We start from the raw sequence: 22,714 nt of genomic DNA on the forward strand, positions 1-22,714 counted from the left end.
GCTCTCTTATAGCTCTTAGTATTCTTGGTGGCTCTCGATACTAGGCAAGTTAAATTTATTAGCATTTTTGATTATTGATTATTTCCTCCACTAAGCTGTAAGCTCCACGAGGGCAGGGCCAATGTCTCTTTCTGCTCACCTCTATTTCTATGATCCATCCCAGAGCCTGGCACAGTCTAGATGCTCAGTAAATACTTACTGACTGACTTAAATACATGAATACATAAGGTGCTAAAAAGGCCAGAGTGATCAGCTGCACGACTATCTAGGGAGGGTCATTCCCACCACAAATCAGGGGCAGGTTCCACTGTTCCCATCCTAGGCACATGGGGTGATGGGGGGGAGATTATAACTAGTGCCGGAGTAGCTAATGCACCATCCACTAGGGGCTGGGCCACCCTAGTTGTTTGTTTTTGTTTTTTTTTTTCCCAGAATCCACCCCTGGAGGGGAGAAGACCCATCAGGCAGTGGCAGAAGTAATCCACAGCTTCTGAGAGAGGAAATAAGATATTCTCACTCTGATCCTCCATTCACCGTCCTGATAACATCACCCTGATTTCCTTCCAGGCCATCCCTGCGGGGAGCATCCACCCAAGCAGGAGCACTGCTCCCCTGGATGCCATGATCCCCAAGTGGTCCATCTGCAGGTGCCTCCTGAGACAAGATACCAAGAAGCCCTCCTGTTTTTACAGCACTGTGGTCTACAAAGAGCTTTCGTAATTACTTCCTTTGATGCTCACCGTGACCAACCTGTAAGACAGGCAAGTGTCACTGGCACTATTTTACAGATGAAGAAATGGAGCCTCAGAGCCCTGCTCAAGGTTATTTAGGGAACTTCAAACATGGCATAAACTTCAAGGTTAGGGAATCGCCAATTGTCCACATCATCCATGTGTAGAGGGACTGTATTTTTAGCATAAATGTCTCAAGGCCTTTTTTTTTTTGAGCCCTAAAGATAGCTCTCCCCTTTTTTGTCATTGAACAGAATGTTGCAACATGGAAAACAAAGGGATGCAGGAAAACAAGGTATTAACTTGGCTTTTATTCTAGTGAAATCATGTCAGTTCGCAGGTCAACTTGGATTGACTGCATATACTTGGATTTGTATGTGAGGACATGGGAGAGAAGGAGAGAAGTACTTTGATTTTACTGGAGGTTCAGTTAAAAATTTATTTTGTCTTTGAGTTTGGAATTGACAAATTCATTCCACTTTCTTCCCATTTTCACTCATGCTAGGTCAACTCAGAACTCTCTTATTCAGACTGTGGCTCTGGTCTCTCACTCTCATCTCAGCCCTAATGTCTAAGGCCCCAGAGGACAGATGGCTGGAGAAATCACCTATGACCTGACTGCTTCTCTTTGCGGGTCAGAGTTCTTAATGTGTCTTTGGAATTGGAATTTTATCCTCACGCTTCTAAAAAACAAAACAACAAACCACTCCCCGACAACTGTAAGTCAGGCTATAGAAGACCCACACTGAGATTTAAAGGAGCTCCAGTGAGGCTTGACTAGGAGCCTCCCTCTCAAGTGAAACTGGATGTATTCTTCTTCTTCCTCAAATGTGGTCTGAGACTCCCAGAAGCCTTTCATCAGTGACCAAACCCCGAGAGCAGAGTCTGGTCCTTGGCACAGCAGCTAACACACGGGGCACTCACCATGTGCCCAGTGCAAGGCTAAGTGCTTTGCATGTGTTTTCTCACTCATCCTCATCACCCCTCTGAGGTAGCTAGTGACAAGGATCCTGCCTGTCCTTTGGATGAGGAGTCAGAGGCTCAGCAAGGGAAAGTAACTTGCCCAAAGCCATGCAGTTAGTAAGGGGATGAGCTGGATTTGGATCTAGACACACCCACTTTCAGCTGGAAGGGGAGAGAAAAGAAGAATGGAAACAACCATTCCCCAGTGAAATCTTGGATGGAAGAAAGGTGCCCTTCTCACACGCACTCCCTCCCAGGCTTTTCATATGAGCAAAAATAGAAATTTCTCTTCTGTGTTGGAGCTATTATAAAAGTGGGAGGGGTGATCACAGAAGGTAGCATTAGCCCATTTCCTCCACACAGGTACTTAATCCAGCCCTGCAGACTCCTTTGAGAAAGGCCAAGTCTAGGCTGATGCTAAAGGATAAGTAGTTGTCAAGTAGGCAAATATGAGGGGTGAAGGTCTCATCCCTAAGCTCTGTCTGGAAAGCTGGAGATGAAACCAGGGCTGGCCTAGTGGAGGTCTGAGATAGAAGCCTCCTAAGTGGGTTCCACCTGCCCACATCTCTCTCCTTCCAGGCCCTCGTGAGAAGAAGAGCCAGCTTCTACCATGGGGTGGATGAGCCAGGGACAGGGGTGGAAGGGCTGAACAATTGCAGGCGGGTGAGAGAACATGCAGAACAATGGTGCCTCCCCTCTGAGTATGTCTTCTGGTCTTCCAGTCACACTGTTTCCTGACTTCTTTTCTCCATAAGCATAATCTTTGCCTATCCATACATCACATTTAAACTTGTTGAGAGTGTTGGGAGAATCTATCAGGGGAGCCACACTGTCTGTTGCTCTGACCCTGTCCCTGGCAAGGCATCTGCCTTCAGTCCTGCATGAAGAATCTTTCTCCTGCCCCATGACTCTGCTCTGATTTCCAAGTAAATGCTCCCACAATGCGTATCACAGCTGCTCTGCCTTGAGTGAACTTGCCGGGGAGGATGGAGTGTTGCCAGTGCCTCCTTCTGGAGGGGTGTCTGTAAGGAGTGAGGTCTCTGAGTCCATCTTGGCAGGAGGGTAAAAGCTGCTTTCTCCTTCTGTTTTGCTGTCGTCACTTAGTCACACTTTCCCTTCATGCAAAGCTTCCCCCACTGTTGACAAAACATCCTGGTCCCCCAGTCCCCAGCCCATCACCCCTGCCCCTGAATAAACACCAGCTCATTTGTAAGAGGTTTTTAATTTCATCTTGGTATGCCATTAAGGAGTGGAATAGGATCTCTATTCATTTTCCCTCACAAAATATCTGCTACTTTTCTCCAACTGATCCTCACCACGGAAGCCTGCGGAGCCATATAGCATCTGCATGATTTTTACTCAACAGACTGGTTTGGGTTTCTGGGTGGTTTGCATAAATTATAAAAAAGAGCACAAAAATCATACAACATCAACTCTACCATAAGGGGGCGTGTTCCCTCTGGCCGTGCAGAGAATGATGGGGACAAGTAGCTGTGTCCGAAGCTCTGATGACTGATGACATCTCTAGGGGTGAGGCCAAACCTGTCCCAGCCTCTCTTGGAGGAGTCCTCCGTCTTCCCCATCTGGTTTCTCAGGAGGCCTCCTATCACAGAAGTAGCCCATCTTAGCACCACAATTGGAGGACAGGGTGTGGAACTGTCCCTGTGTACAATGGCAGCTGGGTCTTCTGTGCTCAGCGGCCCGGAAAGTGAGCCAGAAGGAGGAGCCCTGGCTTTCCAACTGGACCCCCTCCACCTCTGCAAACTCCAAGAGGTTGTTAGCAAACAGAGCGTCTGGAACATGAGTCAACAAAGTTCTTATGAAAAGAGCCAGACAGGACAGATAGTAACTATTTCAGGCTTTCTGGTCCACATACAGTCTGTTGCATATTCTTCTCCTCTTTGCTTTTTACAACCCTTTAAAAATGTAAAAAATCTTCTTAGGAGGCAGGCCATAAAACACAGGCCTGCAGGCTGTGGTTTGCCAGCCCCTGGTCTAGAACATGATGATGCCCTGTCCAACCCATCCATTACAGCCTCCTTCCCATCGAAGGCCTCTGGCATCCCCCCAAGCTGCCCTGAGCCGGTATCTGCAGCACAGGCTTTGCAGAAGGGACCGTGGCAGGCAGAGTTGCCCTCAGGTTCCTGCTCTGCAGCCCCAGGTATCCTCCTTTGCCAAGTGGCTGGTCTGGTTGTATTTTAAGCAAATATCAGATATTAGTCTCAGCCCTGCTCATGTGTCCTGGGGTTGAATGAAGCCTCAGCGTCCCCAGTGAGGTAGGTACATACTATCAGCCTCGTCTCACACTTGCAGATGGTGAAGTTCAAGAGCAGAATTGACTTTCCCAATGCTGCCCATCAGCCACATGTCTGAATTTCAAAGAAAGCCGAAGAATCTAGGCTTTAACTTTTCTAAGGACATGATCAGGGATTGTTCTGTCCCACCCAAGCCCAGTGATTCCACCTCAAACAGAGCAAGTCAAGAATCCACCAGTGAATACTGTCAGCCACACAGAGTTGCTCTCCAGACCTCAGTGACACTCTCTGAAAACAGAATTAACTCAAGCACTCAAAGCTACGGGGCCTCGGTGGAGCAGCGCTCTCTGCCCTGCCCACAAGTCTCTTCAAACTCAAAATAAAGTTTATAAAAGTAAATTATCTCATTTTATAACTTAAGTGCATCAAGCATTTCCTTAAATATAGTTCACACTGAAAATAAAGTTACTTTTGCTGTACAGTTGGTGTCTGTTATAATTAGGAATAAACTTTGATGATAAAGTATGAAAGGTTACACACTCACGCACACATCTATCTACCTGTCTGTCTGTCTGTCTGTGGGTGTGTGGATGGGTAGACATATGCACCTCTTGAAAAGAGCTTCCCCAAAAATGGTGGGAAGTTGTTAGGGCTCTCTAGGTATCTAGTTTGCAAGAAAATGCCTATATTTAAAATCCCTGTCCTTAACGATAAACACATCTTCATACCTAACACTAAGACTCTTATTAGAAACATTAAACTATGCAATCCGTAATGTATTCAGTCTTTGGAAATGCCGAGCTACACCATATCATTATACAACAGCATCCCGGACACAACTCCCTCCCCAACCCACCTCTTCCCTGCCTCCCCATCCTAAAGCCAGCTGACCCCTCATGTAATGGGGTTGTTCCAGAATGGGAGCCTAGCCGGAGAACTCGAGGGGTGAACTCAAGAGGTGAAGTAAGAATTCTGCATGGAGTACAGGTGGTCAATGGGGTTTCCCACTCTGGACTGCAGGGGCCCGGCTTCTGAGGTTGCTAGGAAGCAGTCACCCAGGTTACTGAGAGAGGTGTCATCACTATCCAGGTCGTGGAAAAGGGGCTCAGCACCTGAAATGGAAAGGAAACACTGGCATGAGGGTCTGGAAGAAGGGACCCATTCAGTGCTGGGAAATTCAGTTGAATTCACCAGCGTGGTCTGAGCACGTCCCCCAGGGGGCGCTTTCTAGTGGGTGCTGGGGAGGGGGTGGGGGAGGGTAGAGCTACATAGAAGAGTAGGAGGGGGCATAATCCCTGTCCACAAAAGATCTCCTTAGGGGGGCTCACGTCTAAAGTGCAACAACTGAAAATAATATGAACTAGGATATAACAAAGTGCTAAATTGAGTGCAGCATAAGCAAATGTCAGAATGTCTAGACAGTGAGGGTGGGGAGTGGGCAAGACATAGCACCACAGGCTGGAGAGACAGGGGCAAGGGCTTCTGGAGGACTCTGGCCACAAAAATGGTTCTTGAAGGAGGGATGGTAAGAAAACAAACATCAGCTCTGAGAATGATGCACACGAAACCTCCGGTGGTAACACCTGTCCTTTCAGATAGCACAAGTATACTGAGTGCCGGCTGTTTCCCCAAATTTGTACTGCAAAGGAAAGGGAGGTTAGGTGCCCAGACTCAACTAATTTACATCTCTGACCAAAAAAAAAAAAACCAGGAGGGCAAACTGAGCAACAGCTGGGGGACCACTGTGACCGGAACCTTGAGGATGTACGTTTCACCTCTACTTCAAGTAAATAGGAAAGATGAAAACTGCAGTTTATAAAAATTGTCATGTGGCTTTAATTATTCATTTTACTGACGGATTCATCACAGGAGTCCTTTATGTAACAAGACCCCTAGGATTCTGAAAATGTAAGAATTTGCAAAAAAACCCAAAAAGTCATTTGCCCTGTTTTTGCATAGTGGTGAAGACAGGTACAGACCTTACGTGAGTCTTCTAAGGGAGCAAAGAGGATGGCCGTCACTGGAGCGTATATATATATATATATATATATATATATATATATATATATATGTATGTATGAATGAATGAAGTTGGTCAATGACGTTCCTGCAAATGGCTGGATCTTAATAAGTGTTTGCTGAATGCATCACATGGGAAGATAGGGCTGATTTTAACATTATAGATAATTTTTTTTTAATGAAGGCAAAAAAGAAGTTGATAATCTGTGCACTGAGGCATATATCTCTGATACTAATGTTTTGAAGGCTTGCGGAATAAAATGTTATTTTTAGCTATCAGGGTTAACAATTGCAGATTTCACAGTACAGATGAATGTATTACATAGGCCACTTACCTTCTCTGCATAAAAATGCAGTGGCCTATGTTTGGCACTGAGGTTGAACTTCAGCCTTCCACTCCAGAGCTTGCCCATCCCATCAGGGTGCCCAGGCCCCAGCTTCTGTACCTCAGCTTAAGCAGCAAACTGGGAAAATGGGGGAGTCTCAGCTGTCCCCATTCCCTGCGTTTAAAGCAGCTCCGTTTTGGCTGGGGTGAGACTGGGAGAAGATACTTTTCACTTCACAAGTCAGTTTATGTTTCAGGAATTACATTAGAACACCTACTAGTATCCATAATAGAAGAGTCCATTTCAAACATCTGTTTTCTGTGCTTTTCAATATATTTTTTTCTTATGTGAGAGTTTGCATAATTAAGGCCTCTGCCTATATCACTGCTGATAATGCTCATGAACATGTAAGTGTGGTACCTGGCATGAAATGAAAGACTTGGGAAGTTCAATCCCAACAAACAGGTCTACAATGAAAACACAACCTCCTATTCAAACTAACAAATAAGAAGCTTTGGGGAAAAAAAAAAGAAGCTTTGAATAGGAGCATAAATGGAAGCATGATTAATGTGTATGTGTGCTGGTCTTTCTTCTGGAGCCGTCAGTTAGGTGATTCTAGCAGTATTTTGTGGGACACTTATTCTGCTCTGGAACTTTAATGAGCATCTAGGAACTGTGTAGAGGTGTCTGGGCGGGGATGAAAAACTCACGCAACCAAGTCATGTGAGGTCTCTGCGCGGCTTGAGTCCCTCTTACCATAGGGGTGCATGTGGTCTCCAGGCATCTGGGGTGGGGTGAGACCCTGTCGGAAGGGATCTGAGCTGTAGACGCTCTGCTCGATGGCCAGGAGCTGCTGTGGGGTGGGCAGAGCAGTGTAGGGGTTCATGATCCCTTCCATCCCAGCGCTCCCGCCACCATTTGTCTGAGCTGTGGGACAAAGAAGAAGGCAGATCATTCTCCATGTGCAGGCCAGCATCACACGCTGGGAGGGAGGGAGGACCACAGAACAAGCTCTGAACTTCACATGCCCCACTGGCTTGTGACCACACAAGTTGTGTGACCATGGCTACATCATTTTACTTCCTGGATCTTGGTTTCCTCATTTATAGAACGGAAGGGTTGAGGTGACATCAGTGGTTCCCAGTCTGTGCCCTACCAAGGGCCATCAGGGATTGCCTTGAAGGATTGGCATGGCGGGTGTTGTACTTGGAGAGCTTCCTTGAACTACATCATTAAAACAAAGGCGTTTGATGCTACACACAGGCTTGGCAGCCAGTGGAGTGGATGCATCTAAAGATCCTTCCAGCATTATGCCACTAGGAGTCCGTCTATCAAGTGGGGTTCATGACACTGGCCCAGCGGACCTCGTGTAGCTGATACGAAGACTCCATGAGATCGTGTGTATGTGCTTTGGAATGACAACTTGCTACACTCGTGTACAGAATTTTATGAGAAAAGGAGGACTCCGTTCCTGCCTCCACATCCTGCTGTGGTTCTCTGAACACAGTTCCATTAACTCTCAGGGACTCAATCTGCCACCTTCTTAAGTCTACCCTAGGAGCTGCCCATAGAATTCTTCAAAGTTCCAAGCACTAGGAGTTTGTGTTCTCATAATGCCTTCATGAGTTCTCCTCCCTTTGAGTGTGTTGACCTATATGGGGTCAACTTACATGGCTCCTCCTAAAGCCCTCTCACATCTGTGACCCTCTCTGAGGTGCACAGCACTGTGCGATATAGGACTAGCAGGCCCCATTACCCTACCCTAGAAATGCAAGCCTGAGGTGCAAAGAGACAGAAAGACAGGTCCCAGATCTCCAAACAGCATTGGAAGGTGGAACTGGGGCAAATTCAGGTCTTCTGACCAGCTCGCGGCTCCACCCTGCCCCAGGGCCCGTGCCCTTGCTTCACTTCTCTCCCAGAGCATCTATCTTGCCATTAAGATACTGTTTGGCCTAGAAGGTCAAAAGCAAAAAGAACCCTTGACTGCAAGAGTCAAATTCTCGTTGGAGCCTAGCCCAGGTATCAAGCACAAGGTAAGGTCCATGCAAGGACAAGGGGCTCTGTTTAGAGGCCAGACAACCAATGTCACATTCCACGGCCTTCCAAGTGTGGTCCAAGGCTGGCAGCAATGAGAGCTTGTTAAAAATGCAGACTCTCTGGGCCCACCAAGACCTTAAGAATCAGAATCTATACATTACCAAATACCAGGTGATTTAGGTGTATGTTAAAGGGTGAGAATCCCTGCTCTAGGTTACAAAGAGACCACTCAGGAAATTCTGCTGGACAGCTGAGATGGGGAGGGGGCAGTGCATATCCCTTTAAGAATGATTGTTCTAATATAGTTATTCTTGCTTTTTTTCTTTTCACTTCCTTGAAGGGTCCCACAACCTGTCCCTCTTCACACCCTCCCTAATCCCCACACCACCCCTATTGAAAACAACAACAGCAAATGAAGGTACATGGAGGTAAGGGTGAGTTAAGGCAGCGTGGCCGAGCGGAACTCAGAATCAGAGAGACAGGTTCCAGCCCCAGTTCCATCTCTTATTGATCTAGGACCGTGGTTGCCTGGAAGGAGGAGGGCCACGCAGGACGAGAAACTGGGCATGTCTTTGACTCTGTAGGTAGGCCTGACACAGGGCCCTGACACTGCAGCAGGGCCCAGGCAAAGGGGCTTTGCATGAGGGTAGGGCGACCTCCAATCTGCAGTTCTGGGCCTGCAGAACCCTCTCACAGTTGTCATGGTTTGGTCCTCCCTGGAAGGTCCCATCTCCCAAGCAGGTGTGGACTGGCCTTCACAGAGCTCAGAAATGTCATTCCAAGGGCTGGGTGGTTGGAGGCCCCTGGCGGGAGAGGCCTGGCTGGCAGAGGCTCCAGCTTACCGGAACTCAGCCTCTGGGTGTTCTGTTGATCTTGCTGTTGCTGCTGCTGCCGCCGGGCCAGCTTCTTCATCTGATGAGGGGAGGACCACAGGATTAGAAGTCAGGGGGCCTGCAGCAGGTTCCTGCGGCTAGGCCAGGGGGAAATGGCTCGTGGGTAAAGCAGAGGGACCCCTTCCCCTGCTTTTACTCAGGAAAGGAGCCACACTTCAGGAACAGCGCCTTGAGCCCGATGCATGGCGGCTGAGGGCTTTTTACACCGCAGCCGTGGAAAGACAGCTGGCTGGGAAGCAACAGTGTGGCTGGTCTTAGCAGGAAGAGGGATTTCCTCTCAGTGCTTATGTTGTGACAGTTTTATGTGAGGGGATGTAGGGTCTTCAGCCCAGCTTAGATGTGCACCAAGGGCCTGCTGACAGAGTATGATGTGGGATGAGGCTGGTCCCCCAGTCCCCTATCTGCTGGCCCTTGTGGCAGAGACTCCTACCAGGAGATGCACACCTCTACGTAAGGAGCTTGACTCCCAAAGCACCCTGTTAACACACAAACTTCCCAGAAGGAGCATTGTAACCCAATGTTTCTCAAAGTGTGTTCTGTGGAATATTAGGGTTCCATGAGACATTAACATACATTTTGAGTACAATTGCCCTATCTCTCCCCTTCTGCAGGGCTGCTATAGCTGAAATGACTGCTGAGCATAACATTTTTGAATCATGAGAACTATTCTATCCAGTGAGTTGAGGTTAGAAAACGTGCTGGCAAAAACAATGTCCTACTATTGTTTCAGGAAACCGGCCCCACAGAGACAGAAGCAAGAAGCAGATTACCTTAGCTCTCTGGTTCTGGAACCACACCTGAACAACACGGACGCTCAGCCCTGTCTCTGCAGCCAGAGTCTCCCTCACCTTGAAAAAATGGAACATTAGAAATATAGAAACATTGGCATCTCAGAGTAGAAGGCAGAACATTCCATACGTGGTGCACAGGGAGGCCAACAGGCTACATCTTACATAGGAGCTGGCGAGTGTTCAGTGTTCAGCAAAATCCCAAACACAAGAACATTGCTCTCCTTCAGGCGGAGAGAAGGTCCCTACCCAGGTAAATGAAGAGAAGAATAAGCATTAATTTTGATGTGCATTCCAAGAGGTGTTCCTGGGTTTCTCTTCCTCTGGAAATTAGGCCTTCAGGTGGTTCTTAGATATTAGCAAAATCTATTGTTGTGTTTTTAGCTGTATGCCAGGCATATGCATTAACCTACTTAAGGAGAACTGAGGGTGAAAATCACTTTGCAAAAACAACTGGTTCTCTCTTGCTCTCTTCTCCTGTCTAAATTCACTGACTTAAATTTTTGGTTTTGTCCCTCATAGCTTTAGGTCACTTTGGGTGTTTCATGAATATTCATATTCACTGTGAGCCCTGCCCAAAGGAAATAAGACAAGAGCCATCTGGGATCCAACAGAGCAAGAGAGACAGCGCTGATGCAGGCACATGCACTGGGACTGTGAAGAGACAGGACAATCAGGGTCCCTATTATGAAGAGTCGTGTTCCAACATCTGCCCTCTATACAGGCATTTGGTGAGGGGCTGGCAAAGTGGCTAGAAGGGAAGGGGAAAGAAGCACAGATTTCCCAAGAGTGGTCCTGAGAGACACTGCCCCCTCTTGGTTAGATTCTGAGGAGGAGATGAGATGGTAGGAGCTCCTTGAATAAACACATAAGTAGAGCAAGCTGGAGGCCTTGGGAAGTGCTCATCTTTATCATGCCACTGGGGCTGAGGCTTAGGAGAAGCAGGATAATTAGAGAAGATTTTACAGGCACATCCTTCTGCAACGCCAACTGAAACAGCAGTATGCCCAGGGGCCCACGTCCACCTGCTGAAACCCTATCCAGCCTTCAGAGGCCCAGCTCAAAACCCACCTGTTCCACAAAGCCTTGCCTGATCCCCCAGACAGAGGCGACCTTTCTCTTCCGGCAGCTCCTGGCTGCCCCTCTGTTCTGGTCCTCAGAGCTTTCTCCCCCGTGTTCCAGTGCACACATCTCCTCCCCTCTGGTGGCCTAGACGCTGCCCAGGGACAAGCACTGGGCACAGGCCATACAGAGGCTGGGAGTTCAGTACATGTAGAACAAGTAAACCAATGAGGAAGTGGGAACTGGTCCTTGTGCAGGTCTACCTTGGGGCTGGTTCAACTTTCTACCAGCTCTTCTCCCAGAGCTTAGAGGGCAGTGAGGGCAGGGAAAGGAAGTCTTCTGCAGGTGGGAGAACTTTTTTCAAAAGGCAGAAGTGGTGGGAGACTGTATTATTGTTCAGCAAATATCCATCCTTCCCGCCCCTCCTCCATGGAGGGGTGTATGCCTCCCCCTGTACTCACAGTGGCTTAGCCACATGACTTGCTTTGGCCCATGGAATGTAAGTGGATGTGAAGTGGGTGATATTCAAGGAGAGCCATTCAGTGGGACTGCCCAGTGTGACTTGGCCTCTTGCTTTCTGCCGTTGTCATGAGACCCGTGTGCCCCAGGTGGCCACTGCCCTGGACTCTTTAATGAGAGACCGGTGGGGCAGTCCTGAACCTGAGCCCAGCTGGGTCACAGCCAACCCACAGCCCAGGGGCAGGAAATAAATGTTTGCTGGGAGCTGCTAAGATTTTGTTTGTTAGCGCAGCAAAAGCCGATTCATACAGAGAGGGAGGCATGCTAAGGGATGGGATGCTAGGGATGGATGCTAAGAAATTGAAAATGTCTTTCTTCTATGAATTTCAATTCAATTTCAAGAAAGCTTGCTTTTCTTATTTTTATTGCATAAAAGACAGTACCCAGCATACGGCAGGGAGTCCATAAATGGTGGGTACTTAATAAGCGGACACAGCTATTTGTGGCAGAGACTACTAATTGTCTCCAATATCCATTCTCTCCTTCCTCCTCTTAGCAACGTTATCCCCAAGTTCTAGCAAGGCATATGGACACCCAGATAGACTCATTTCCCAAGTCCCCTTGCAAGAGGTACAACCGCAGGATTAAACCCTAGCCAACACACATGAGTGAAAGTGATGCAAAAAATCCCAGGGTATGTCCCTAAAAGGGCAGCTGCTTGCCCTGACTTTCTCTTTCTCCACCATGGTGGTGGCTGGAAAAAATGGTGACACCTGGAGCAGCCCCTTGGACCCATGTGATGGATAACAGAGCTTCTCAGCCAGTCTTGGATTGCTCATCTCCGGACTGTGATGTGAGAGAGACATAAACTCCTATTTCATTAAGTCACTGTATTTTTTTTTTTTTTTTTACATAACTGTTCACAGCAGCCCTATCTGTAACAGCCCCAAGCTGGAAACAACTCACATGCCCATCAACAGGTGAATGGTCAAACAGCCCATGGTATATCCATGGAATACTATGCAACAACAAAAATGGATGAACCACAACATGGATGAATGCCAAAATCACTACCTCAAGCAGAATAAACTGGACCAAAAAAGAATACATGCTACAAGCCACTGTATTTTTACTCTGTTATAACATTTCGATCTATATCCCAACTGGAACCTCTTATTGTTATTCTCCCCATTGCTCTCCATGAAATGAAAGGTATGAGCAAGTAGCCAGTTGGAGTGGGTATGCATACTGAAAAGCACAGGGAGATTCTACCATGACCCCGGCCACAGCTGCAGTGATCCCTGGAGTCTCCAACAGGGCTCAAGGCCACCTGCCCAGACTCTGTCTGAACAGCATCTCCCACCCTGACCCCCAGGTGCCCAGTGACACCCCAGAGGAGTCCAGGGTGCACACAGAGAAGAGGGGCCTCGTCCCCTTTCCTCCCTTCTTCCCCACACCCCCCACCATACCTTCCTGCACGGCTTGGAGGATACTTCAAACGAGGCCTTGAATGCTCTCCTCTGTTGGGTTGTCAAGATGGTTCTGGGACGTTTAGGGCGCTTATGGTCCTTGCCATCCTCAGCGGCTCCTTTCCCTGCCCCATGCGCTGACTTGCAAAGACTTTCTTCATCATCACTTTTGCCTGAAAGAAGCAGAAAACAATGTGTTGAGTCCCTTAAGGCCACTTCCTGGAGTTGTCTGTTATTCCATAACAAGACATTTGGGTCCACGTTCCAAGGATGACTTAAGACATGAATGCAACACCCTGTGGGATACTGATCCCAAAGCCCCCAGGAAGGGCTAAGGAAAAACTTCTAAAACATGGAGACAGGAACCAGGAAGTCCACCATCACAGCTCAGGACTTTCTCTCAGGAGGCTCTCCTAGCTCCACGTTTACTAGTTGTGTGACCTTGGGCAAGTGAGTTAACTCTCTATGGCTCAATTTCCTTATCTGCAAAATTGAGACATAGGAGTACCTCCTTCACTGGGGTTGCTGTGAGGATTAAATGAGTTTACCAAGAAGGCATTCAGAAGGCTGTTTAGCCTATAATAAATGCCCAGTAAGTGTTGGTGGTTAATATTTCTGAAATGTCATTTTTCAACTCTAGACCTGGATAAGTTATATATAACTTCCTAGATACTATGTCTGAAATTCTAGCCACTGCCAGGATGTAGAAAACAATACTGCTTAAGAGGCCACAGAAGACCAACATTAGACTACGTGCAGGTACAGATAACACAGGCAGTTAGTCAAAATTGCCTGTCTATAAAATAAATAACTCTCTATTAAAGTAACTGTATTTATCTATATTTACGTGAAGTATTTTAACTCTATAAGCAGTGATCAATACAAGCAGTAACTTGAAGGAAATAAAGCCTTCAGTATATATGACATTCTTTCCCAGGCTACCTCTTGTATCCCACAGACTGCACACTCCTAAGAAGATGCTTCTAGGATCTGGGAAATACCCATGTGAGAGAGACTCCTTCCTACCTTCAGCATGAAAAGCCATAGGCAGTTGTGTGCCCACATTACCCTAATGAGACCCTCATTTCTCTTTGGGTCTTTACAGAGCTCAGCTGCCCTCTTTCCTCCAGTAGAAACCTTTGTCCCAAGAGCTTCCCCAGCTCCAGTCCCCTGATTCTGATCTCCTTCTGGCCACTTCAAGAAATCCAAGATGGGCTTCCCTGGTGGTGCAGTGGTTGAGAGTCTGCCTGCCACTGCAGGGGACACGGGTTCGTGCCCCGGTCCGGGAAGATCCCACATGCCGTGGAGGGGCTGGGCCTGTGAGCCATGGCAGCTGGGCTTGCGCGTCCAGAGCCTGTGCTCCGCAACGGGAGAGGTCACAACAGTGAGAGGCCCGCGTACCACAAAAAAAAAAAAAAAGAGAAATCCAAGATGAGGCGACCCACCGTGTGCGAGCTACACATCCTTGTTCTTCATCCCGCCCTCCTCTGGAAAGATGCTCTTTGCATATGATGTTTTAGTTTAGACTTTAGTTGAGTTCTAATTTTTGGCTCTGCCAGAGCCAAAAAACCTTATTTTATCTGAAAGAACAATGGCTAAGATTCTTTCCTCTATGAACTTTTAGGCATATGATTTGAACGTGAAGGAAGACGACCCTCTGAGTTCCTTGAGGGCACAAGCTTTGCAGTGTACTTGAACAGGGTCTGACGTAGGCAGACCTAGGTCTCCATCCAGCTCTATCCCTTGTTTTAAGTACAGTCCTGTGCAAGGGAAGTCCTGCACTGAGCCTGCACTGGAGACAAGAATACCCACCAGGGGGTAGCATAGGAGTAGTGCTGCTGTGTGCAAAGCAACTAACAGAGGCACAGAGAAGGCTCTTACTAGATGTTGTGGGAAGGATGTCTTTCCCCCTCTGCCTCACTCCCCTTGATAGTACAGACGAAAAAACCCACAAGATGAATGAAGAAGAGATTAAAGAAGAATCCTTATGACAAGGAGTGGCCACTCTGGCATCTTCAATTCTTAGGATGCTCTTTCCTTGATGGGAGCGGGGGGGCATTCAGTAAGCTGGTCTCAGTCAGACCTCAGTATTGAAGGGTATTTAGGATCTTTCTAGAAGGAGGTTTTCAGAATGGCAAGGAAAAAATAAGCATGTAAGAACTAAAAGCCTTAGGGAACCAAGAAGTCCCCACAAGAGAAGAAAGGTAGAAAAAAGGAGGCCATTGACTATGCAGATTCATCCTTGCTGGGCCCTACCTCATGCTACTCAGAGACCAACCCACCCCACCCCCCCGAGCCCAGTCTTTAGTGACGTCAGTAATTCTCTCTGTTGGTGGATTCTTTGGGGTCAAAAGGATGCTCCTCTGGTACTGGTGATGCCTTCAGTAATATTTCTGAGGAAACGTGGTTGACACCCCATGCCAAGGATTGTGTAGATCTCCTGCAAGGCAGGTGATTATAAGGAACTGAGTCTAGAACAAATAAGTGAGAAGTCCAAAGCACAGAATTTACTTTAAAATGCAATTGTATCATCTTCAGAAACCACTTGTCTTATACCAGTTTTGTCCTTAAAATGGTATTTGCAAACATCTCACGGGGTCAGTCTGATTCTTTTACAGTCACATAGCTTGATGCAAGTGTATACTGATGACTAGGATGATGTAACTAATGAAAATGCAAAATGCAAAATCTAAAATAATGTGGATTCCATGGTAATGGCTCATATATGTTGACAACATTCAGGAAAGCAAGATGGCACGGTGTCCACACGGGCTCTGGAGCCATACTAACTTGGGTTTCAATTCTGGCCTTGCCAGTTATGATGTGTGATTCTGAACAAATCCCCAAGACTCAATTTTCTCATTGGAGAAAGTAACAGTGTTGTTGGAATTACATCAGATGATGTATGGAAAGGGTTTAGCACTGTCTAGAGTGTGATAGATGTTTAGTAAATCATCATCATCATCATTTCAAAAGAAGGGATCTTAATCTGAGACCCATGTTTTCTGTTATTAACAGTTGCACACTGATGGGAGTTGAAGTTAAGGTTTTACACTACAAGCGTTCATTCCTCTCTCTTTGCAGACATGACCCTAGCTCACACTAAGAGTTGGTTTTATAGAAAGTATGTGTGTGAGTGCTTGTGGGAAAGAAGGGGGGGTGGTAGTCGGGGGGCTGGTTCCAGAAGGAAGATGTGATTGCTGAAGTTTGTTCAGAGCCCTAGAAGTGGATGGCTGAGGTCCCTGATGTCTTCATACTGTCTCTGGACTTACCCCTGCCTAAGACACATGCACATTCCCCAAGACCTGCTATCCCATCCTAGAACAGCAGAAAGGAGCAGTGGGGGAAAGAGCCATCTCCTAGGGCAGCCCTTGGTGCCCATTTTTGGAGGATGTAAAGAGCATCACAGGCGACTGCTCATTCATTCTCTCTACATCCCTGTGAGAAGAAAGAGACGAAAACATTTGTTTTCAGAAGAAGAGGGAGGGGCAGAAGTGGGAGCAGAGGGAGGACGAGAATAAGATTTGTCTCTGGAGTGTTTCTATCGTTTTTTTGTGGTGCATTTTCTTCTTCTGATTCCTCCTTTTTTGCTGTTCAATATCTCTCTCTTCTGTCTGCTAAGGGCCCCATTTTGCCTTCCAAGAAGCACTAGATGCTCTAGACCAGGCATCTACAAACTATTTTTTGTAAAAGGCCAGAGAGTAAAATATTTTACTCTTTGCAGGCCTTATGGCCTCTATTGCAACTCTGCCACTGTAGTACGAAAGCAGCCGTAGACAGGACGAATAGGCATGGCTGGGCTCCAATAAAACTACATTTCAAAAGCAGGCACCAGACTGGGCTTCCCTGGTGGCGCAGTGGTTGAGAGTCCGCCTGCCGATCCAGGGAATACGGGTTCGTGCCCCGGTCCGGGAAGATCCCACATGCCGCGGAGCGCCTAGTCCCGTGAGCCATTTGGTCGCTGAGCCTGCACATCCGGAGCCTGTGCTCCGCAATGAGAGAGGCCACAACAGTGAGAGGCCCGCGTACCACCAAAAAAAAAAAAAAAAAGCAGGCACCAGGCCAGATTTGACCTGCATACCATAGTTTGCTGGCCCCTGCCCTAGACCTCTCCTGACCCATTCTCCATCAAAACTTACATATCCTGTGTTCCAGGCTTTCACGCTCTGACTCTGGGGGCAGGAAGCACTGCTCATGTGCTACACTGAGTCAGGGATTAGCAGGGTCTGAAGTGTCCTCTCCCACAGTCAATAACACATAGACATGGAACGCCTCCAACCAAACAGTCACCACTATGGAATTTCAGGTGTCCTGGCAGATCTGAGCAAGAGAAACTCTGAAGATAGAGGAACGGAGGGCCTTTGGGCATTTCCCAAAGTGCAGACAGATGTCACGACCCAGCTGCCAAGGGGAATGCAGACCATCGCTAACCGTCACCCAGCTTCGGTCTGCCGGATTGTAAATATTACGAGCATAGCAGTGCCCTCTGACTCCCTCGGGGAACTTCCAGACTGCTCAGGGAGGCTCCCATCTCCTCGTTCGGCAGGGGCAGGGCTGCCTGACTCTGATGCCAACTTCTCCGTGAAAGCAGGCAGTGCCTGAAATATACACTTACTGATTTGTCCAAGAGAAAGGAAAGTTCTAAACGAGCCAGGAGATTTCTCCCAGGACCAGCAGGAATACTGGAGAGCAGGAGATGCAGAAAAACCTTCCAACAGCAGAGACATCGCGGAAGCAGAAGGAGGGGCAGCCCCTCGGCATTGCCAGAGGCTCCCACACCCAGATGCAGGCCAGAGCGATCCCTCATAATTTAAGCTGACACCCCTCAGCGGAGATGAAAGGAACACCACTTGCTGTCTCCAGCAACAAATGTCAGCATCCCTGGAGGCCATTTAGACACAAACGCAGCATAAATCTGACTCCTAGAGGGAAAGTCCAGAGATTAAGTCTCCACGCACAGCCTACCAGGGTGAAATGAATTTGCTTGGCACAAAGTTGGAACATGTTTCTCAGGGTCTTTCTTTCCCATCTCTTGTAAAAAAAAAAAAAAAAAAAATCTGGAATGGCTTGGGGGCTGTTGCTTCCCCCTTGCCTGGTCCTCCCACTCATTTATGACATAAGCAATGGCAGATGAAAGACCCAGCCATGGTTTATGGCCCCGAGACAGGCTGTACTACCTGTGGGGCCTCACAGATTCATTTCAGGTTGTTGGAAAAATCCCAACAGCTCATAAACAGGGCAAGAGATAGCAGAGCTTGGCCCAGGAGGCGACGGTGAAGGAGGAGGACCAGAGACCCTCATGCTAGGGAAGGGAGAGGCAGGAACAGGCCTCACATGCTTCCCACGTGATGGGCCTCATAAATGTCCTTCAGGCCGGGGGAGTAAGAGGAAGGGTCTGGGACTTGTGGTCGGTGGAGGGGGGAGGGAAAGAAGTAAGGGAGGAATTTATGAAGACAGAATATATAGGAAACTATTTCAGTCGCTGCCCTGCACTGAATGGATCAGAATTCCATTCTCCCGGAGCATAACTCTGGATGCAAGGCAGCGTTTCACATTCAAGAGGCAGTAGGTAAAGTTCTCTAGAATAGCAAAGTCCCTGCAGCTACTGTTTTCAAAATGCCTCACACAGAGTTCTTCAAGGAGGTCTCAACTCAGACCCAAATCAAGTTCCCGGAAAAGATTTGCCTTGCACCTCGCTCGCGTAATCATCTGCTCAGTAAGCATTTATCGTGGGCTCGTGTATCACGCACTGAACAAGGACAATTCTGGGCTACAGAGATGATTGAGACTTGCCCTCTGTTCTCACGGATCCCAGATTAATAGGGGAGAAAGATACAATGCCAAAATAATAGCTCTGCTTAGAGGACTTGGAGGAGGGGACTGGGAAGGTGACATAGTACAGGTGTCACTCGAGGTGAAGGTGAATGACAGACAATGAACCGAAGTTGCCAGGCAGGAAAGGACAGAGAGGGCGTTTTAGGTCCAGAGAGAACTTCTAATAGCGTGGGAGCAAGACCTTGACCCGGGAAGTGAGGCTCATCCAATAGATGAGGTACATCCAATAGTACCTTGAATATCATCAGGTACTCAGCACCCTGCACTGCATCACAAGGGGATGAGTGAGATCTGAGATGACCCCTTGCTCTCAAGGAACAGAAAACTGTGTTAGAGTTAGCACGTGTGAAACAATAAATATAAAATAGTATTTGGGGGGCTTCCCTGGTGGCGCAGTGGTTGAGAGTCCGCCTGCCAATGCAGGGGACACGGGTTCGTGCCCCGGTCTGGGAAGATCCCACATGCCGCGGAGCGGCTGGGCCCGTGAGCCATGGCCGCTGGGCCTGTGCGTCCGGAGCCTGTGCTCCGCAAGGGGAGAGGCCACAACAGTGAGAGGTCCATGTAACGCAAAAAAAAAAAAAAAAAAAAAAATAGTATTTGGTTATGCTCTTTAGGCGTGGTATATATAGACGGGGAAAGGGGGGAAGGGATAAATTAGGAGTTAGGGATTAGCAGATACGCATATATACGATAGTATATAGATAAACAACAATGTCTTACTATATGGCACAAAGAACTATATATTCACTATCTTGTAATAACCTACAGTGGAAATGAATCTGTAGAAGTGTATATATATATATATATATAAAACTGAATCACTTTGCTCTACACCTGAAACTAACACAACATTGTAAGTCAACTATACTTCAATTTAAAAATGTAGGCATATAGGAAAGAGAGGTGTCAAAGAGCCAGAGGAGCTAGTAAAGGCAGGAGCCTAAATGCAAGAGAGGAGGGAGAAGTGGATCTGGAAGAGCAGAGGGGAGAGGGCAGGGGTTCTGAGAATGGTTCAGCCTTGAACTGGAGAAAAGGGGAGAGAATGGGCATGAGGGAGACCTCAAGGCCCTGGCAGAGGGTGCACTCCTGAGGGGAGAAGAAATGCAGGGTGGAGAGGCCACGTGGAGCTTACTCCAGGGGTCCTGATGTTCCAGAGCCGATGTTGTTAGCAATGGTGGGACATGGGGGGAGTTCTGTGGCTGGAGCTACACAGGAAAACTGTGGACCCAGAGCGCAGGGCACCATGGACCAGGAAAGCACAGGCACCATCTGCTAGACTCCTGTGTCCATGTGTGGGTGACACCACCAGGACACCAGGTCCACTTTGCAGACTGGGCTGAGGGAGTCTCTCAGGTCTCAGCACTAGACAAGGGCCCTGAAAAAGAAGAAGCAAATGCCCACATCCCAAGCACCAGTTGTGTGCCAGGCCCCGTGTCCAGGGTAAACATTTCATCTCATCTCCGGGGCAACACAGCATGGCAGGGAGTGGCGGAACTCCTCTCCTACCTGAGGAATAAACACAGTCTCAGAGAGTTTCAGGAACCTCCCCCAACACACAGGGCCTAGGTGGGAGGGCCAGGTTTCATGCAAAGCTTGTCTGCGTCCAAGCCCAGGCCTGAGACACTCCTACAGGGAGCAGAGAAACAGGCTTTTTAACCAGCAAATCAGGCATAAGCAAATGACAGTCACCTGTGCATGTCCCAGCCCAAGAGTGGAGGCAATCTAGATGCTAGGTTGCCAAAGACCACGAAAAGATCACTCTTTATATCCAAAGAACACATGGAGTGGTGGAAAGTAAATTTAGCCAGGAAATAGGAGACCTACACCCTAGTTCTCATTTTGCTACTAAGCTATATGCCCCTAAATGAAATTCCTCACATTTCTGAGACTCAATTTCTTCATCTACAAGATGAAAGAAAAAGCCCTTTCCCTTAGCTAATAGTTGACTGGGCTTCACCTTACAATTGCGTTGTTTCATTGTTTCTATTCGAACAGTAGGGGGCAGGAAATGTGTTATTATCCAACGCCCCCCCCTTTTTTTTTTTACTACAGATGAGAGATGAGTCAACCAGGTCCCAGGGAGGTGGGTGATATTTTGCCCAAGGGCACACAGATGAGATGCTCCATCTTCCACTCCCACTTCCCCTCTCCTGCCTAAGCTGCCTCTGGGGTTGTTGTGAAGATCCAAGGACACCTGTGACTTGCAGAACATCAGGTGAGGCCCAACTGCAGGCAGCATCCCTGTTATTAAAGAGTGAGGAAAGAAAAGGGAAAGCTTTCTGAGGGGTATGGACCGTCCACTCACACTCTTGAGCTCCTTCTGGAAAAGCCATTCTTTTCAGTCCAAAAGGGACAGAGTTTAGTTTAAATCCAGGTTCCCCCCACTCCTACCCACCCTCCCCAGGCACCCCCTGCCACTGTGATGCCACTCAGGGACAGGGACAATCCCCAATCACAGGGCACTAGGCATTTCAAGAGCAGGGCAGACAGAAGCTGAGCTGCTCTTCTGAGTCGGGCTGTGGGTAAAGGGTCCCAAGAAAGACACCTTTGTTCAGCGATGCCCACTGTGGATGGAGACTGCTGTGCCAGGCAGAGGGAGGGGAAGGCAGGTCAGAGCAAGGGCATCCAGCTCCGACATCCAGGCAGCCCCCCGAGGGGAGCTGGGTCTCCACTCTGGGAGTGCTGGCGCCTGCCACAGCCTGGACCCCTCTCCTTTTGCTTTTCTCGGCTGGCTGGTGCTCCTGAAAGGGAAACCTTGTGCCTGGGAGGTTTGTAGGGAAAAGAGACAGTATTGGTACTGACTGGTGGAATTACTGTGAATTTGCATCAGTTTGGGGTCTTTTCGCATTCAAAAAGGATTTGTGCTGGCATCTACCCTGCCTCACTCCCTCCCCCCTTCTACACAGACACACACACTCTGCATCTTTTCCTCTCTGAGTTTTTCCATCTCTTTCTCCTCCCCTTCTTAATGAAAACGTGGCCACATGCAGCCCAAACTGATAAGCAGAGGTGTAAATGCTCAAAGCACCTATGCATAGCTTTGTCATATACTGGAACTCCTGGTAATCGAGATATCAGAAGACACCTCTACACCTACATCACTGTATTCCAATCAAGCATGGATGCATATACTAAATAAAAACCATAACTTGTTCGTTTTGATTCGGCTAGCCCCAGAGAAGGAGACCGGGAAGCTCATAACAAGATGAATCAGATGTTCGGGGCTCTGCTCTCAGGCTCAATAAAAGCTCATTAATCCGCCAGCCCGATGGTTCACTAGGCATGGGTGTGACATGCATGACATTGTATTCGGTTCATATTAATGAGGTTGGAGTGTGTTTGCTCCGATTTAGGAACTGACTTAAGTGGATCAATACCATATCTCTTTGGAATAGTCCAACTTTGCTGCATTAATCACTAGTCTTCAGGAGGATAAAATTATCTGGGATGGGAGACAAAGGGTTAATTATCTTTCCAAAGTGAAAAAGACCCAAACGAACAATCTTCTAGGTCAGCAGCAGTCCCCAGCCTTTTTGGCATCAGGGACCAGTTTTGTGGAAGACAACTTTTGCACGGTCGGGGGGTGGGGGGTGGGGGGTGGGGGTGGGAGTAGGGGGTCAGGATGGTTCAGGCGGTATGAGCGATGAGGAGTGGCAGATGGCTCCTTGCCCGCTCACCTCCTGCTGTGCAGCCTGGTTCCTAACAGGCCCTGGACCAGCCTGGGGCTTGGGGACCCCCTGCTCTAGGTTACTGCGGAGCTGGGGTGAACTGGCTCACACTCTAAATGTTATCACAGAAGTGAGTCCTCCCTGGACAAATTCACCTTGGACTTGACCACAGAGAGAATTTGCCTAGAGGACCACAGCTGATCTGAATG

General features: G+C 48.1%; 1 protein-coding gene across 1 annotated transcript in view; it reads right to left on the reverse strand.

Moving 5' to 3' along the window:
• Positions 1-4,900: 4,900 nt before the first annotated feature.
• The window catches only part of LMX1A (LIM homeobox transcription factor 1 alpha), a gene marked incomplete at both ends in the record, with an annotated part of 149,734 nt that continues 131,920 nt past the window's right edge, over positions 4,901-22,714 (reverse strand). The window contains 5 exons of the mRNA XM_079697864.1: positions 4,901-5,061; positions 7,051-7,221; positions 9,174-9,243; positions 9,995-10,072; positions 13,003-13,175. Coding sequence (XP_079553990.1) covers positions 4,901-5,061; positions 7,051-7,221; positions 9,174-9,243; positions 9,995-10,072; positions 13,003-13,175 — 653 coding nt within the window. The remainder of the gene's footprint in view (positions 5,062-7,050; positions 7,222-9,173; positions 9,244-9,994; positions 10,073-13,002; positions 13,176-22,714) is intronic.

Source organism: Hyperoodon ampullatus, assembly GCF_949752795.1.
Source record: "Hyperoodon ampullatus genome assembly, chromosome: 2".
In the NCBI taxonomy this organism is placed as follows: Eukaryota; Metazoa; Chordata; class Mammalia; order Artiodactyla; family Ziphiidae; genus Hyperoodon; species Hyperoodon ampullatus.